General features: G+C 26.5%; 2 protein-coding genes across 8 annotated transcripts; one reads left to right on the forward strand and one right to left on the reverse strand.

The window, feature by feature from the left end:
* LOC117240018 (carnitine O-palmitoyltransferase 1, liver isoform) lies at positions 1-14,233 on the reverse strand. 7 transcript variants are annotated; one of them, XM_033505856.1, is made up of 16 exons: positions 14,048-14,233; positions 8,711-8,874; positions 8,445-8,581; positions 8,077-8,353; positions 7,574-7,897; positions 7,077-7,276; positions 6,227-6,431; positions 6,043-6,150; positions 5,933-5,958; positions 3,479-3,544; positions 2,928-2,990; positions 2,537-2,651; positions 2,093-2,362; positions 754-903; positions 474-683; positions 293-397 (listed from the first exon to the last, which is right to left on the reverse strand). In XM_033505856.1, the coding sequence occupies exons 2-16, from the start codon at positions 8,849-8,851 to the stop codon at positions 293-295; spliced, it is 2,397 nt and encodes a 798-aa protein (XP_033361747.1). In that variant the 5' UTR covers positions 8,852-8,874; positions 14,048-14,233. The 7 variants fall into 7 exon arrangements, with proteins under 7 accessions (XP_033361745.1, XP_033361751.1, XP_033361747.1 ...); XM_033505857.1 differs by having other exon boundaries at positions 14,156-14,227; XM_033505855.1 differs by lacking the exon at positions 14,048-14,233 and adding an exon at positions 9,557-9,690.
* Positions 14,234-15,057: 824 nt separating this feature from the next.
* On the forward strand, positions 15,058-18,404 carry LOC117240019 (gephyrin). Its single transcript, XM_033505861.1, has 11 exons — positions 15,058-15,142; positions 15,272-15,423; positions 15,485-15,672; positions 16,138-16,351; positions 16,628-16,912; positions 16,978-17,044; positions 17,110-17,224; positions 17,299-17,574; positions 17,653-17,792; positions 17,893-18,080; positions 18,148-18,404. The coding sequence occupies exons 1-11, from the start codon at positions 15,112-15,114 to the stop codon at positions 18,385-18,387; spliced, it is 1,896 nt and encodes a 631-aa protein (XP_033361752.1). The 5' UTR covers positions 15,058-15,111; the 3' UTR covers positions 18,388-18,404.
* Positions 18,405-18,471: the final 67 nt, after the last annotated feature.

Raw genomic sequence — 18,471 nt, forward strand, 5'->3', positions numbered from 1 at the left:
TATTTTTTAATCATTATTACTATAATTTACAAATGTTTTCCATTCCAAAACGTTTTTCATAAAATGCTTATTATAAAAATAAATATAATTAAACTTTGTACGTTTTTAAATTTAATGTATGCTGTTAAAGAGCATGAAATATTAATGTTTAGTGTTTTTTCTGCAGACAACGTTACAAAAGATACGTTTTGAGTATGTAAAGGGATCATCTTAAAACATTTGGAAAAAAAGGATTAAAATTGAAACTTTCTACTAGTATACTGTAACTGCATCTCTTTTTGCTGCAGAATAATTATGTAGAACCATTCTTTTGAGTTTGCAGCTTTTTTCTTTCAAGAAACAGATTCTTCATATCAGCTAATGCTTTTTCTATTTGTTTTGCAAATCTAGCTGCATTCTAAAAATAATTATATAAATATTTTAGCTATGAATGAAGTAATTACATAATAATAATAATTTATATAACTGCTTACTGTTTCTGGAGAATTACGTTTGCATGAAATATGGAAAAATATAAGATTTTCTCCAGCAATAATATACGAAACGCCATAACCATCATCAGCTACAGGACCAAAGCCACCTCCTGCAGAGATACAATTTGGATGTTTTTTCAAGTTTATTAATGATGTTTGCCCATGTGGCGTTTGTGAAGTAGATAATTTCCATGGTTCACTTAAAACTTCCTAAAGGAAAATTTCTTTGAAATCGTCTGAGAAAAATCATATAATTATATTTCTTTCTTGCAAACATTACCTTTAAGAAAGGAGAGTCTACTTCTAAATATTTAGATACTACATATAGACAAAATAAATGTCTATCTATTCCTTTACCGCACATAGCATCTTGATAACCTTTTTGATGCTGTTTTGCTGCTGCCATCAATAAATCATACTTAGTCTCAACCTGTAAAAAGAATACAAAATAAATTACATAATACTAAAATAAATAAGTTAAGTTAATTAAAACTATAACTTTTTCAAATTGTTTAAAAGACACAAAAAACAAATTATATTACTATAGATATTTATATAGTTAATTAGTTATTAATACATGACTCTGTTTTAATTAATTGAACTCTAAATAAATATCAAGGCATTTTAGTATTTTGATAAAAGTTGATACTTGACAAAGAGTATGAAAATATTGAAAGTTGATATGAAACCAGAAACAATAAATTTCTATTATTAAATTATGATAAAAGAACTTTCTGACATAATTAATTATATACATTACATTACATTAATTACACATATACATTACATTAATTAATTATATATATTACATAATAATAGTAATAAAACTCAGTAATTATTTACAAACCGAACGACTTCATCGATTTCAATAATCTTGAGATGTCAAGGTCAACATTTTCAACTACTTTTCCCTCTATAGATGTTACCGCTACTCGATTTTAGTTTCCAAGATATTTGCAAAACTTTCTGTTTCGATAATAATATGATTTTGATAATCGAATAATCGCTTTCTCCAATTTCGAATATCAATAATATAATATAAAACTTACTATGAATTGTATTTGTCTTAATACCCTAAATTATTTCACAGTAGCGTTATCATCCCACAATTATCTATGCCAAATCGATTGATTTTTATCTATGCCTAACTGATTGCTTTTTCCTTTCTTACGCGAATTGAAAATGATTATCGAAAGTAAATTAGGGTCATGTAAAAATACGGACATTTTAACATCATTCAAAATCGGTAAACCCATCTGCTTTGTAAATAATTATCAAACTTTCTAATATAATAGAACTATTTTAATATAACATATTAAATGTAGTACATTAAAGTTTTTTTTTACAGTAAACCTGTTTATAAAAAACATTAATTTCATACCAAATTATGTCCTGATAATTAACTGTTACGTTCTGATTATTGAATTGAATATCAATATCACAAAATATTTTGAATGAATTTTTTGAAATAAAAAGTTCGAGAAATCGAGATTTTGACCAATATTAAAAATTTAAGTGCAACAACTTGTTCCTGACAGCTTGAAAAATTGTAATATAAAAACGTTTACACTGATCTATATAAAACTTTTGGTCCAAATAAATTTTATAGTATTACTTACAGTTGTGTTTTTACTTTCCATTGCTTTTACCCAATTCGTAGATTCAATTGTACATGGCCTCACAGTTTCTGTTCTTCCTTCCCGAAACAGTCTAGTCATAGAAGCTTCATAAGTTAAATTAAATTTACCAGAATCACGGAAATACGCTAACTGTAAGGCCATTTGTATGTATGCATCTGGTGACATTGAATTAACTTTCATAAACCCTTTACCGTACGCATCATGTACATAAATACGTAATTCGACATCATTTAATAAGTTCTGTGCAACCTGATAATTAAAAATGTTGTTAATATAATCAACTTTTTATTGCACAAAATAAATCAGAAATATCAAATGTAGGTTAATATTTTAGTCATGGATTTATTAATAATTTTGAATTTTGATAGAAAATAACTGTAAATATGCATGTAAAAAGAAGTTTTTCAATTTCATGTCTATTACTTGGTTTGATTCTTCAATTGCGGCTATGCACTTTGGATTCAAATCCCACTGAAGTCGAACAGGAGGTGGAGGTGTGAACTCTGGTACTCCCTTATTATATCCATCTTCCTTATATCTATAATACATTTGAGCAATTTTTCAAAACATGCAATATGAAAAAGTTGTAAAATTTTATATTAAATATATGAACATATATTAGTAAATCATATTTGCACAAACAATATAATATAATTACATAATAGAACACCAACAGCTTTTTAAGAAAGTTGTTAATGCATGAAGTGTAAAAAATAGTTATTAGATTATGTACATAGATTAAGAATAATAATTATTTGAATATTTATGTAGCATTTGATAATTAAAGACAGAGAAATATAAGAAAAAGAATTACCCCATTTCCACATCATTAGCGATAACATATTCCCATAGAGATCCCATTATAGGTGCATCAGCCCTAACAAGCATATTGTAAACAAAATTTTTTTAATTATTGTGCATAAAAAAGATATTAGAATTCTACAAATTAATAGAATCAGTAATGATAAAGATGTATACATAAAACAGATGAAAAGAACGTAAGAATATTTACAGATTTTCAGAGATCTATAATCTTTATATCTGAGAATTACACAAAATGTGTAATACTAAGAGTTACTCATACGTAGAAATAAATTATAAAAAAGTACTAAACAATTGTATGTATAAAAATATAATCATATCTTTATTTTATTTTTGATTAATTTTAAGCATATTTTATGTACTTGTGTTAAATAGATATTCCTGAAACTAAGAACATGTTATGTAAAAGTTGAATAAATTTCACGAATCTTCCAATTATCTTCAAATAATGTATTGCAATTAGCTTACGAAGGGTAGGTAGAGTAGGCAAGAAAAGCAAGAGACATGAAGAACACCCTAAAAGCTATGAATTTAATTTCTTACTCTCTATTGGTGATCTCCTGAGATATCACGTACTCCCACATATGTGACATCACTGCAGCATCTGCCCTGCTCATTACTTATCATTATGTATCAATTTCAATGTATTATGATTTTTTAATAATCAAAGTAAAATATTAATAGTCAATTAATTTAACTTTCAGATAACAGATTATAAAAATATATCACAATATCACTTGTGATCTGTGCAAAGCATTACATACATATACAATTTTAAATCCTACTTACATAAGTACAAACCGTACTTACATAAAATCTTTGATATGTAGAATTCTATGTATCAGATGATAACATATAATACAACATTGTTGTTGTATTACATGTTGTATTAAATTTGTAAAGAACAGAGAGCACAAAAGCAATATTGAAATATTATTCATTTATAAGGATTCATGGTGAATTTGGAGTAAAGGGGGCTCATGACGAATTTTTATGGGCTTTGTTCTAATTGCATCATTTATATATGTCGGGGTATCATTAGAATTTAAGGCGCGTAACGATTCTTCGTTTGAATTAGCCATTGTTTTACGGAACAGAGATTATATTTACGCGAATATACAAGATTTTTCAAAATATTATGGATAATGAGTTTAATGAATGATAAGATTAACAAACGATAAGTTTAACTAATGATTAGACTAAAGAATAATAAGTTTAACGAATAATAAGAGGAACGAATAATATGTCTCACGAATAATAAATTTAACGAATAATGAGATTAACGATTAATAGGTTTTACGAATAATGAATTTAATTAACGCTATTAACAATGTTCCGGGGTTCAAACGAATCCACGGTCAACGGGATAACTCTTTACTATGCGTAGAATAATTTTAAACACAAAAAAATACGATTGCTGAGACACTCGGTAAATTGCTCGATGTATCGCTTTCCAAGGCGATCACACGAATGAATATCTGATGAAAATCTTTTTCGCTATACGACTGCATTTGTTTGTTATATGCTCGCTGGAGGCATCGAGAAGGTTCCAATCGTCGTTGCTAGGCAGTTTCTGTCAAAAGTTTGTTGTATACTCTTTGGAAGCATCGAGAAAGATCCAAACGCCGTTGCTAGGCAGTTTCTGTCTGGAGTTTGATTCCTAATACAACGTGTGTCCCATTATATCGACATCTCCAAAGTACAATTCTATGTGATTTCTAGGAAGAACAATACAACCGATCCACACCTTCGTCAGGCAAAACGTTTATCCCGTGACCGTGGCTACGTTCGGCGACCAGTTGTCACCTCGAACTCACTTTCGCTTTCACAAATATCAAACAATTACAAATGACAATTGCTTAATTACAGCTGTGATAAAATCTAGGCTAAAGCATTAGAAGACTTCCTCAAAATTGCAAAGGGAAGGCTCCGGTTTTTCTTTAATCTCCGACATATATAAACAAAATAAAAAAAATGAGTGGTCAAAGCTGAATGACCTACAAAAAAATAAAAAATAAACAAAATGATACTATCATATGGTATGATTGCTAACAATCTTTTGAACAGCTTCGTGTTAACACTTTATATGGATCATAAACGAAAATTTGACTTGTCATGAACACTAACCTTACTGGGAAAATAAATGAACGGTTTCAAAATTTAATTTAAAATTAATTTCAATTCATTGTTATTTCTTTTGTTCATCCAACTTTATTCTTAATTCTTATATTAACAAAAATTGGGAAATTGATTAATCAGATAATATAAAAATTTACACAAAGTTAGATGAACAAAAGAAATAACAATGAAAGTACAATTCTAAATTAAATTTTGAAATCAGTCGTTTGATCAGCCCTGGTAAGGTAAGTATTAAGGGATTAAGGAGGTTAAATTGCAATATTTTTGACTAAAATAACTAAATTTAATAACTAAAATAATTTAACTAAAATAATAATAATGAAATTTCCTTTTCTTTTAAATATACGAATATCCACAAAAATCTTTATACAACCTATAAAAAGCACATTTTTATTAAAATTAAATGCTATAAAATTTTTCTGCAAAGTCAGGACATTCTTTGTCAAGATGATGAAGAGCTGCTTTATTATTGCTTTGTATGTTAAAAAATAAATATGTTATCACATACGTCATTACATATATGTATATACTTTATTTCATAAAAGTGAGTTTCTTACTACATGTATGAAGACTTTTGTGGATGATCATATATCATTTATATACAAAGAATTATGAGATAAGGTCATAATTGCTTCAAAATGCTTCTACATTTATCATAAAAGTTTAGTTGATATTAACAAAAAGTATTTAGTTTATGTCAGAAAAAATATAATTAATATATAATAATATATGTACTCATTTCATCATAAAACGTTTTTCTTTCAATTATTTGCTTATTTTATATATTACTTTCTTGTATAGTTTATATAGTTTAATTATATTTTTATTTTTTACATATCTTAATATAAAAAGACTCACCATGAATGTTCTGCATTAAAGCCAGTCTGTAAAACATAGCAATATATAGTAATTATTTATAAATTGTACTATATTGCTTTCGAATAATGTTTTCATGTAATTTCACTTACTCTGCCATTACTTCCTATACATAAAGTAAATGATTTATCGAACCATCTGTCATATCCTTTACCATGCAATAAAATTCTACCATATTGATCTAATTTATCTGGATCTTCCTAATAATAAAAATTATGTATAAAAATTATGAATATGATACAAATTTACAAATAGGATAATTCTAGTATCACTTACTGGATCGTATACATATGGTACATCATCTAATGCAACTACAAATGCTGCTTTTTCAATAAGATCTAAAGATGCTTTATTTACTCCTTTCGAGAAAAATTCTTCTCTAGCTATTGCCCATGCAGTTCTTTCACCAGCTGTTAAAGCAGCCAATTTCTCTTCACCTTCTGATGGTTCTGATTTATCATCTAAAATTTGTTGCATTTGTCTGAAATAATGAAAAATACAATATATGTACATAAGAATACAGAATGTTTGTTTTAAGTGAATATGGTAAAATATTTTCTAAACAATGTTATATAAAAAGAATATTCTTAAAAAAGTATGGTATGGAAGGAGACATAATGTTATTATAAATTATTTTTACATGAAATGAAATTGATACTTATGGAGTAAATGCATATATTATAAGTGTATCTTGTTAATCCCTATTTTATCTTTTAAATATAAGTACTTTAATTTTTCTTAAATCACAATTTTTTTATTCTACTATAAAGCAGGGAAACCTGTGATTTCTATAATTAGAAGTAAGTTCAAGATTATAAAAGAAAACAAAATCACAAATAAAATATTTCGATAGAATAAAAATTCAAAATATGTATATATATATATATATATACAAATGTTTAAACAATTTTTAATAAATAAATCTTCGAAGGTATAATGTCTTACATTTTTATTTTTCATTTTGGATAATAAAACTAATTTTATCATATATTTAATTGTATAATGTACAATGTATTGTACATTATTCTTAATGTATAAATTGTATGATGTATAGTGCACAAAATGGATCTTTAATCACTACAGTAGGACTAAAATACTTTTAAACACGTTACAATATTTCACTTACATTTCAATTTCACAAGCTTGAAGGATTCTGCTTTTGTGATAAATAAGGACCTTGAAATATTTTCCCTTGTGATATACAACAATATGTTTAGAATCCTGATAATGTACAATTTTATCTGTTTCAAGTCCTGGCACTCTTGTAGTATTGAATAGTCTTTCGTACTGCCATGAACAGAGAGGCACCAAACCTTGAATTAATATCTACAAGAAAAAATAAGTATTACCTAAGGATTTATATATTGCACTGTTCTAAAATATAACAAAATTTTAATAATTTCCATCTATTATCAAATTAAATTTAAATATTGGATTATTTTGATAAAGCATAGCGAAGGTATTGAAATTATGTAATATCGGTAAAGAATAGATCATAATAAATATAAATTCAAATAATTATTTATTAAAAATATGATTTAATATATAATCAATACAAAAATATTTAATTAATCAGAAGCAGAAGAAAATATTTTATTTATAAAAACTTATTTATATACTGACCGGTTCTAATTCTTGGCGTTCAATGAGTCGTCGATACTGCAGACACGAATAAATAACACTTGCAGCACGGGCAACTTGTACATGAGTAGGATACATAAGAATCGCATCAATACCATAAAAGTTTGAATTCACCATGATAGGAGATCGCCCACGTAAATAAACATATTCTTCCCACCAATCAGAAACATAATTAGTGGCCCACCAAGATTTTAAAATCAAATAACGTTGAAGCTTCACACCAATGCCTCTTTGAAACTCATTTGCCAATGTCTCCATTCGAGAATAATTTTTGTCGTCAAGTAATGGTCGAACACTGCGTAGGTACTAATTAAATGTATATATATTTTTATTAATATTACGTTTAATTATATCATAATAATAAATAACTAAATGAACATATCTTAGAGAAAAGGGTGAAAAATATGAAAGACCATCTTTTTTTCTAAAGAAGTGAGTACTTACTCACGGCTTATATAGGATTACGAAATATTCTATAATCTAACCCGTTTCATTGTATTTTCCACTAAGGGTAATGGTAGTCGTGGCAATGATCCTTGAAAACTATACAGCATTGGTTTGTGCCATCCAAAGAACAACTTCACTAATGTGGACCACAACTTAGTAACTCTTGAAGCATTGGACCTTTTTTCTCTTGACTCATACATCCATCCTTTGTACATAAGTAATAACTTCAAGATGTATCGCATTATATATATTACTATCAACCACAAAAACAACCCAACTATAAATGATCCTGTTAAGTGTGCTAATATTGAAGATCTATGCAATGTAAATACCAGCAGTATAAGCTTTTATTAATTCCATTAACAATTACACAAAAATTATATTAAAAAAAGATAATTAAACTTACCCTGAAAGATATGGTGCAGCTTTTCCAACAAGGTCATAAGGTACTTTGTAGCCAGCAAAATGTATTGCAGTTACCAAAGCTATAGTGAACCATAAACTTTCTAAGGAGGCAGGGTATACACCACTTCTCAAGTTATTCTGAAATTCATTTAATTATTTTCTTAAATGCTTCTTTATTATTATTTATTTATTTATTACTTATTAATTTATTATTTATTATTATCTATATTATTTAAATGTACTTTAAATTAATGTTTATTTACTTACAACAAATCTAAAAAATCTTTTCTTCCAAGAACGGATACCTGATTGCCATACTAAATGTAAAACTTCTCTATCAAAATTAACATCCCATCCCTCATGAGTAATAGAAAAACTAAATGCTACAGCTGAATGTGCTTCCGCCATATCACTAGTTATATGCTATAAAACTGAAATAAGCATAAATCAAATTTATAACAACGATAGTAACAATAATTAGTATTTAAAAAAAATACATTTTTCTTCTAACTTTAATCTAATCTTTATACATATATACTTTCCACATTTAAGATGTACATATATGTATTTGCTTATAATTTGTATAATTTCTCTGATATTTCAGTAAACATTTATTTTTGGGTACTATAAATCCAAACTAAATGTACAAATATATTTGTGAAAATTTTAGTGTCATTTGTTACATAATTTAATAAAATATAGTGATATTTCTAATGTAAAGTTCAATAATACTTATAAAAAATAATAATGCAATTTTCAAATATTTTAATATATAGATTTTATATATGCACGTATAAAACTTTATCCAGTTATTAATTTCTTAAGTATAAAAAAAGTCTTATTATTGTATTACTGTGCATACGTATAAGCTATCATATTTTAGAAAACATTAAGTGCACACTTATAACATGACTATATCATATGTTTCATTCTATAAGTCTGTATTTGTGTACTTGTTACGCATAACAAAGAAAGATTATTAACTTCAGTAAGAACTATCAAAATTGTTAAAATCAAGTATGATATACAAGCTATCTGAAGGTTCAACCATAATTGTATCATTTTTAAATAATTATTTCTAATTATATATAAAAAAAATACACTTTAGCTTACGATAAAAGTTTAAAACAGTTGAAAATAACATGCACGTATACTTTCAAATAGAAACGGTTCACTTTTACGCTTCGGTTATATAACCTTGGACTTTGAACGATGCTCGTCTGGTTGGAAAAGTGGTCGTAATTTTAGCAAACAATTACTTGATCTCACTATACATTCTAAATCCACTTGCATACATAGTCTACACATATTCTAAAATAGTATTTATTATGAATTCTATAATATAGGATATCTTGATCATATTAAATAATAGTGTCTCCCAAAGTTTTTGTAAATTTATATAATGTAGACCTCTTTACTTAATTTAACTTAGCAATGTTCTCTTCCAAGTGCTATAATATATTTCCAAACGAAAACATCTTAAACTTAACGTTCAACTTTCTTTAATTTGTATATGCAGACGTTCGTGAGTACTTTACGTACAGAATATTGAAATGACAGATAATTTAAATAAAAATGTAAATAAAACAAATCAAGAATTTTGAAGCTGTTTCTTCGCAAAGTTATTTCTTTAAAAACAGATAACTAAAGTTCATAATAATTCATTATCAAAATTATTTAATTAAAATAATTTTCAAGTTAGATTAGTTATTTAATTTATAAATTAATTATGCGAACGCATGTACTCTTATTGAAAACAATTTTTTTTTTAAATTGGTAGGAAAGCTATTACCGTTATTTCAAGCAAAGATATCAAAGATCATATTTGCCATTAATTTATACATCTGATAAAATTTACGTATTATTGCCATAAAAATTAAATATTCAGATATGTACTTATTTATGTATGTATTTATGTATGAGTGGTAATGTATCTTGAATCTTGTACATTTGCAACTTTTTAAAAAAGATACTATAAAGAATATGTTATAATGGGAGGATATGTTGCTTATTTTCCAATACCAATTCCAAATTACATTAGATTCTAATATAAAATATTTGAAATTTATAATTCAATTATTATTTCAGTTAAGAGAAGACAAATAGGAATTAATTGTCACGTATAATTGTTAAAATATTCAAAGACCTGTGTATAAACTTTGAGACCAACAAAATTAGGTTAGTTTTAAGTTAGTTTCCTAGATATCGTACTAGTTTCATTTATAGTGATTATCTTGTGCATCTAGTTATATACAAAATTGGATATTTATCATTCCAAAATAGAGATACTGAAGTCTTTGTGAAATTAGATAAGATTTTCTCCAAAGAACAAAGCATCATTATCCATTTTTTAATTTGTTATTGCTATAACTCATTGTATGAAAATATTGTTTTTGGTCAATAATTATATCAAGTAAATCATATTTTTATGTAATGATATTGAAACAACCAGATAATTTGTATATAAATCAGCAAAAGTTAGAATGTTTATTATTATTACTAATTACAATTTTCATTTACAATATATTTTATAAGTGTAAAATGTATTTATGTATCGATGCATCTATGTATATGTATATGTGTATGTATGTGCTACAATTGTGGCTTCTTTAATAAGATCAACTAGCCTATTTCCTCCTAATCTACAATATCGTACTTACTATTGGAAGGGAAATAAATAAATGGTATGAAAAAAGATGTATTAAGTCAAGAACTTCATTATTTAAATGACACTACACTATATTTCATTATCATTCTTACTTCCTTTATAGTTTACAAAATTGCTAGGTCACCATTAATTAAAATATAAATTGAAGGTTATTTTGTATGTATAATCAAAGGCCAAAGGCATACAGATGTATGTATGTATGTATGTGTGTGTGTGCGCGTGTGCGCGTGTGTGCGTGCATGTATGTATATAATGCATTAAGCAATATATCCATGACACTACTTTTCACATTCCAAAGTAAAAGAATTATATATGTATAGCTGATATTTATCAGTGAGTCGTGTTGCTGCAACTTCAGGACTGTTTACAAACGTTGCGGCACAACGAGTATAATAGATAATGGATTCAATCTACTGTTTTAAAAAATATACTTTCTGTGATGAAGAATTTACATAAGTTACTTTATACAATTTATTCCCCAAATCACCAAATAAAAATATTATAGCATAAGCGGAAAATAATCTCGTTTACAAATTAAACTAATTAATCAGCTTTACCTTAGAATATCTATTTTATATAATAAATTCACTACCTAATAGCAAATACGTGTATGTATCGAATGATACATAAATAGTACCTTTTAGGAATATAATATTTAATTGCTAGCATGGAACTGTATTATAACTTGACTTTTATGTTTATTAATAAGACATGTGAAATAGAGCCTACGAAGTAATAGCACACTTCAACTATCGTCTAGATTTCTTAATTTTCCTTAAGTTGTGCAAATATAATGTATAAACACAGGCAGTCATTATTAACAATATTACAGATATTCGTTATAAAAATGAGATTGCAACAAAAATTAAACAACGGGGAAATTCAAAATTCAAAACTGTTGTTGGATAGTTATAATATGAAAAAAGAGCAAACACTTCTGCGTGCTGTATTGAATTTATATTTCATAACATGTGTAATTATTCAGAAACTGAAGAGAAACATTCGTTGTTCATTTCAAATATATAAGAATATTAAACGGTTAAGACCGAAAAAAAACTTGGATTAATAGTAAAATGTATGAGGGATCAAATAAACCTTATAATAAATACATAACATATACAGTAAAATAAAAATATTCGAGATATCGAGATAATCTACGACAGATAATTCAGATGACTTGGATTATTTACTATTAACACATATAAAAAAGAGGATTTTGATCATGGAAGAACAGTGTCAAATGGGTAAAGGCAGTGTTATGTTTTGGACGAGTCTGTGATGAAAAAACTGATACGGTATTAATTCAAAGACAAAATAAATAGCATCATTTATCATAATTTGATACAACAAAAATATTGTTTTCCAACACCATGATACTATAATTTCTATGTCGAAATCGTGAATCCCTATCAAATATTAGGGCTTCGTATTCATATATGTAACTCGCTACTAGCAATAAATCGAAGTTTTATTTGGTGCTTATTATCTCTATGGTAGTTCATCATCTCCCACGTGAATGTATTCATAATTCTAACTATGCTAAAAGTATATAAATTTCCTTTTTTGTTTATAAAATTAGTATTGACTAGAGATTGCCAATGCTTAATGACATGTTTATAATTCATAAGAAGCTGATTAAAAGAAACATATAGATGACAAAGCTTATTAGTTCTAAATGAAATACGTAATTTTTTTTTTAATCACTTGTATCCATTAACTCTACGTTCAATATCGAGATATGATATATTTACATATCTTAGTATTGTTTGTTTTTCTTTTTAATGGTAATTTATAATTTTTGTGTTTATTTCATATTACTATATTAAATTCAAAAATTGAAACTTTGAGCAAAATATTACATTTGAGCAAACATATTGAAAATTTTACTGGAAAAACGAATTATTTTAATATAAAAGACAATCATAAAATCATTGCAGTTTCGATATCGCGTAAAAAAAAACAAATATCTAAATAGATATTCCGCTGAATTTTATCATATCTGAAAATCCCTTAAATTTGAATACAAAATATTAATTAAGATTGATTCAGGACTATATTAGTACAAATTAATGTGCACGCACATACACATACATTTGAAACATTATTACGTATATCAAGTATGTAGCTACAAATTTTAAGTATTACCTTAAAAAAACGCGTAGGTTTTAAAAAAGATATAGAAATATAATAATGTATGCTGTAATACTTTACGAAAATCAATTTTTACGAAAATTGTTTATCAGAAAATTAATGTTTTTTATAAAATATTTACAATATATACATATATATATATATATAATATTTATACTAATAATCTTGTAATGCATACGAATATAAGTTGGAATATCCATATGGAATATTGAGAATGCAAGTAATCTTCCAAAAATATTTTGAATCTACATACTGGGAATTGTCAAATTTGTTATATGTAATAACCAATATATTATTATTACTATTATCGTTGTTGTTATTATTATTCTTAAACTATAATAATAATGAAAAAGAAATTTAATTAGAAAGTTATTTAACGTATCATGTTAATACATTCATATGTTATTACGTAGATAATTTATTTAGTATATTATGAAACCGAATTCAGTATATGAAATATATATTCTTTAAATTATATAAATTTTATAAAACATAATAACTATGTTCTTGTTTTTAGAAAAAGGTACATTCCTACTGTATACGTATATTATTTCTTTTGTATATATAAAATGGAAGCCAAAGGTTATTAGCCTTAAGAACTGAAACTTGCATTCTGATTGGTTAAAGTGAAGGGTGTGCGTCAGTGCGTGGTCGTGCCTCCCATCTTGGATTTTTTTCGCGTAAGTAGGCCAAAATAATTTACTTAGTCGCTATTAATAAACTGCCATTTTCCCATGTGTTGTTTATATTTATAAATAAATAGAAATTAATTATCAAAACATTACCCCGGTTAACAGGAATTCCCGTGGCGTATACAGAAGTAAATTTTATGGTAGATATTTCACAAAGTAATAGGATTGTAAATCTTTGAATATCTCTCAATCCTTACACACCTTTCGTTCCACTGCCTCCACTACGACTTCGTATATAATGTACTATTCACTCAGCCTTTTAACCCCCTCCCTATATTCACAACTGCATAAAATAATCAAGTTGCCAACTTGTTGGCTAAACTAAACTATAGAATGCTCATCACTTACACGTTAATATCTCTACTTGTATATATTAACTTGCATATATGTACATATATACGATGCAACGACGATGATAACGAAAATATTACCTATAATACACGAAAGGATTCCTTATGCATAATGATGATTTACTCGGCTAACAATTATTATTTAGTCGATTAACAATAATTTAAAAATTTAATAAATTATGTATTTATTAACACAAACAATATCACTTTTATTCAAATAACAATTACATATCACGTTGTACATATGCATTCGCACGCGCGTTCATACGCACACACATACACACATGTATATACTTTTATTTATGTACATTTTTTTAGCTAAATATTATCTTAATTCTTATTTGTTTAATATTTTTACATTTTATCTTTTGCTCAGATAAATAATAATTCTCAGCGATGTTGTTTTCGTATATAATTATCAATATTTAATAATAAATATGGTTATTATGAGTGCGGTAAATATGTGTGTTACTTACATTATACTATAGAGTATGCGTTAACGATAACAAAAACTAAGATTGGCAATACTGAAAGTTAATAGGCTTATAATTTCTCTTTAAAAACAAGTTATCTAAAAACATAAATGTTAAATATATACTCATATATACATATGTTAATATTATTTTAATTGTTTTCAAATTGTTATGCTATATGTTTACTATAATAATTTACTTATTGAGATTATAATATATTATATTATATGAGATTATATTATATACCAATTTTATTAATTTCATGTTATCATAATTTTAGTGTTATCAAACGGACATACTTACTTATCCGTGTGCAAATAATTACGTATAAAGTATGGATTCAATAAGATTCGGATTATTAACAGGTAGTTTATTACATTGTTATTACATTGTTATTTTAAAATTGTCCAAAATTTGATTTGTTTATAAATTTTATTTGTTGATTCACTTTAATAACACCATAATATGTAGTAATTTACAAATTTTATCATTAGTTAGTGATAGCTGCTATAAATGTGAAAATGAAGACAAAAGTGGACATGAAATAGAACAATGTATTAAAGATGAAAAGTCTGATATTGCAAAGATTTTAAGAGGTCAAGTATGTTATAAACATATCGTTCCTGATGACAAATTTACAATAAAGGTAATTATTTAGTATAGAATTTCATAACTTGATATGTATATGTATATTTTTATATGCATAGGAATATCTAATTTCATGGAGCAGTAATGGACAAGTAGATGTTATTCTTACAATTGGTGGAACAGGATTTTCTAAAAGAGATGTAACTCCTGAAGCAACAAAACAAATTATTCAAAAGGAAGCTCCTGGAATAATTGCAGCTATGCTAATATCCAATCTAAAAATCACTCCATTGGCTATGTTATCTAGGTACAATGTTTTTTATAAAATTAGATATTTGAAAATTATTCATTGATATCATTATCTTAACTTGTCGTGTTTTCATATTTTATATTAACGTTAGCATATATTACGGTACTTCATTAAAAAATTAGAAAATTTGTTGAATAACTAATCTTTTTTGTTATTATTATTTTTATTGATAACAGATATTGTTATTATTATTTTTGGGTAATTATTTATAGAGTACGATAATATTAACATTTTTGTTGTGATATTAACATGTTTGTTGTCTTGCTTCTTAGTCTAACTAATATAACAGATATTTTTAAAACAGTAACTTATTTCTTTTTCTAACATTTATCTATTTACAAAGTTTGTTTTGTTGATAAGCATTTTCAAAATGTATGTTACATGCACACTTCATAATTTTTTTTCATTAATACACGTTTTTTGATAGTCTTTAAATGTATATTTTAAATATATGTTATTAAGAGGTGTATGTGGAATACGAGATAAAACATTGATTATAAATTTACCGGGATCACCAAAAGCTGCAAAGGAATGCTTAAGCGTAATCGCATCTGCTATACCACATGCTGTTGACTTAATTAGAGATAATAAGGAAAGAATAAAAGATACGCATGAAAATGTGCAAAATAACATTGTTGCAGAAATTCCCTTGTCACAAGGACAAGATAAAATTATGGTGAGGTTTTATTAAATAAAATCTCTTCTAATTAAATGAATAACTTTTCGTGCATCGAAAAAAGAAATATACAGAATGTAAAAAAATTGATTTTGTAGAAGATTTTTAGGGAGATATTACTCATAGATTTCTTTATAGATGGAGCGATAGATAAAATTTTGGATGAAAAATACCTTTCAAAAGATATTTGATATTTCGGCAATAACTCAAACATGCTATAGACGTAAACATAAATATATGTAAAAAGGAATGTATATGTATATTCTTTTTCTACAGTCATGTTTAGCTAGTATAGTTGAACGCAGTAGAGAATCTCCATATCCAATGATTTCTGTGGAAGAAGCTCTACAGTTAATACATGAACATGCAGAACTGTTAAATTTGAATGGTACATCAGAGGAGGATCTAGAAAAATGTCATGGCAGGATATTGAGTGGTGATCTATATTCTAAGTATGATTTACCACCATTTAGAGCCTCTATTAAAGATGGTTATGCAGTCTTAGCAAGCGATGGAAAAGGCAGAAGAAAAGTACTAAGTGGAATAAAAGCAGGAGACACTGTAAGCAATATCTTCAACGTATTTTGATATAACTAATATAAGATTTCAATATTATGAATTTATAGGCCACTGCGATTAAACTTGAACGTGGCATATGTGTAAGAGTAAATACAGGTGCTCCAATTCCAGATGGTATGCTTAATATGCTCAATTGGAATAATATTTTTTGCCATTTTCTTATTATTTTTTATTTAAAGATGCAACAGCAGTTGTGCAAGTTGAAGATACTAAACTTTTAAAGGGAACTTCAGATAGTATGGAGGAGAAGGAAATCGAAATTATGACAGAAATACAACCAGGCCAGGATATTAGGTATCTTGTTTTTAGTTATATGATGTTCGTTAAACAATAATATAATAGTTATTCTTTCTTTTATTTACTTTAAGGCCAATTGGTTGCGATATTAAAAAAGGAGAATTAATTTTGAAGTCAGGAACAAAACTTGGAGCAATAGAATTAGGGCTTGCTGCTGCATGTGGTTACAAAAAGATATTAGTCACTGATCTTCCAAAAATTGGTGTATTATCTACAGGAGATGAATTACAATGCCCTGGGACTACTTTAATGCCAGGACACATATATGATAGTAATAAAATTACATTATTAACAATGTTAAGGGAATATGGTTTTGATCCTTTGGACATGGGCATTGCATTGGATGAGTAAGTTTTTCTTTATTTATATTTTGTTTCCTATATTTAAAAAACGTTATTTTAGTTTAATTGTTATATGTTATGTAGTGAGAGCATTATGGTACATAAGATTAAACATGCTCTAAAACAAGTCGACGTACTCATAACATCAGGTTCTGTATCAATGGGCGATAGAGATATGCTGAAGCCTATTTTACAATATTATTTTAATGCTACTATACATTTCGGTAATATCATTATTTAATAGTATAATTATGGTTATACACATACAATATGTATACAATAATTTTGAATATTATAGTAAACATTTGAACATTTAAATTTTAGGACGAGTAAACATGAAACCTGGGAAACCAACTACTTTTGCAACATGCTTTTTCCAAAATAAGAAAAAATATTTATTGTGTTTGCCGGGTAATCCAGTTTCTGCGACTGTTACTATGAATTTATTTGCATTGCCTTTACTAAAGCAATTATGCAAAGACTTTTCCATGCCAACGATTGTGTCAGCAAAAGTATGTAATGTATTTATGTATTTCGAATTGTTAGTCTGTATAGTATTTAATTATATTTTGATGATAGTTAATGTCATCTTATAAGTTGGATCCACGTCCGGAGTATGCAAGAGCAATTTTAAAATGGAATGATGTAGATACTTTGCCATTAGCTTACAGTACTGGAAATCAAATTAGTAGTAAATTACTTAGCTGTAAAAATGCAAATGCATTATTAATATTACCAGGATGTAAAGCAGAAAAAACTGTATTACAACAAGGGGAGGTGGTACAAGCAATGTTGTTGGGATTTACGCAATGGTCATAATTGAACAAAGACAAATAGGAGGGTAAAAATGAAATTGTTATAAAAACTTTATTATCCTATATTTGGTTAATGGAATTAAAATGT

Source organism: Bombus vosnesenskii, unplaced genomic scaffold (assembly GCF_011952255.1).
Source record: "Bombus vosnesenskii isolate JDL3184/JDL3185 unplaced genomic scaffold, Bvos_JDL3184-5_v1.1 scf7180000014535, whole genome shotgun sequence".
NCBI classification, from domain to species: domain Eukaryota; kingdom Metazoa; phylum Arthropoda; class Insecta; order Hymenoptera; family Apidae; genus Bombus; species Bombus vosnesenskii.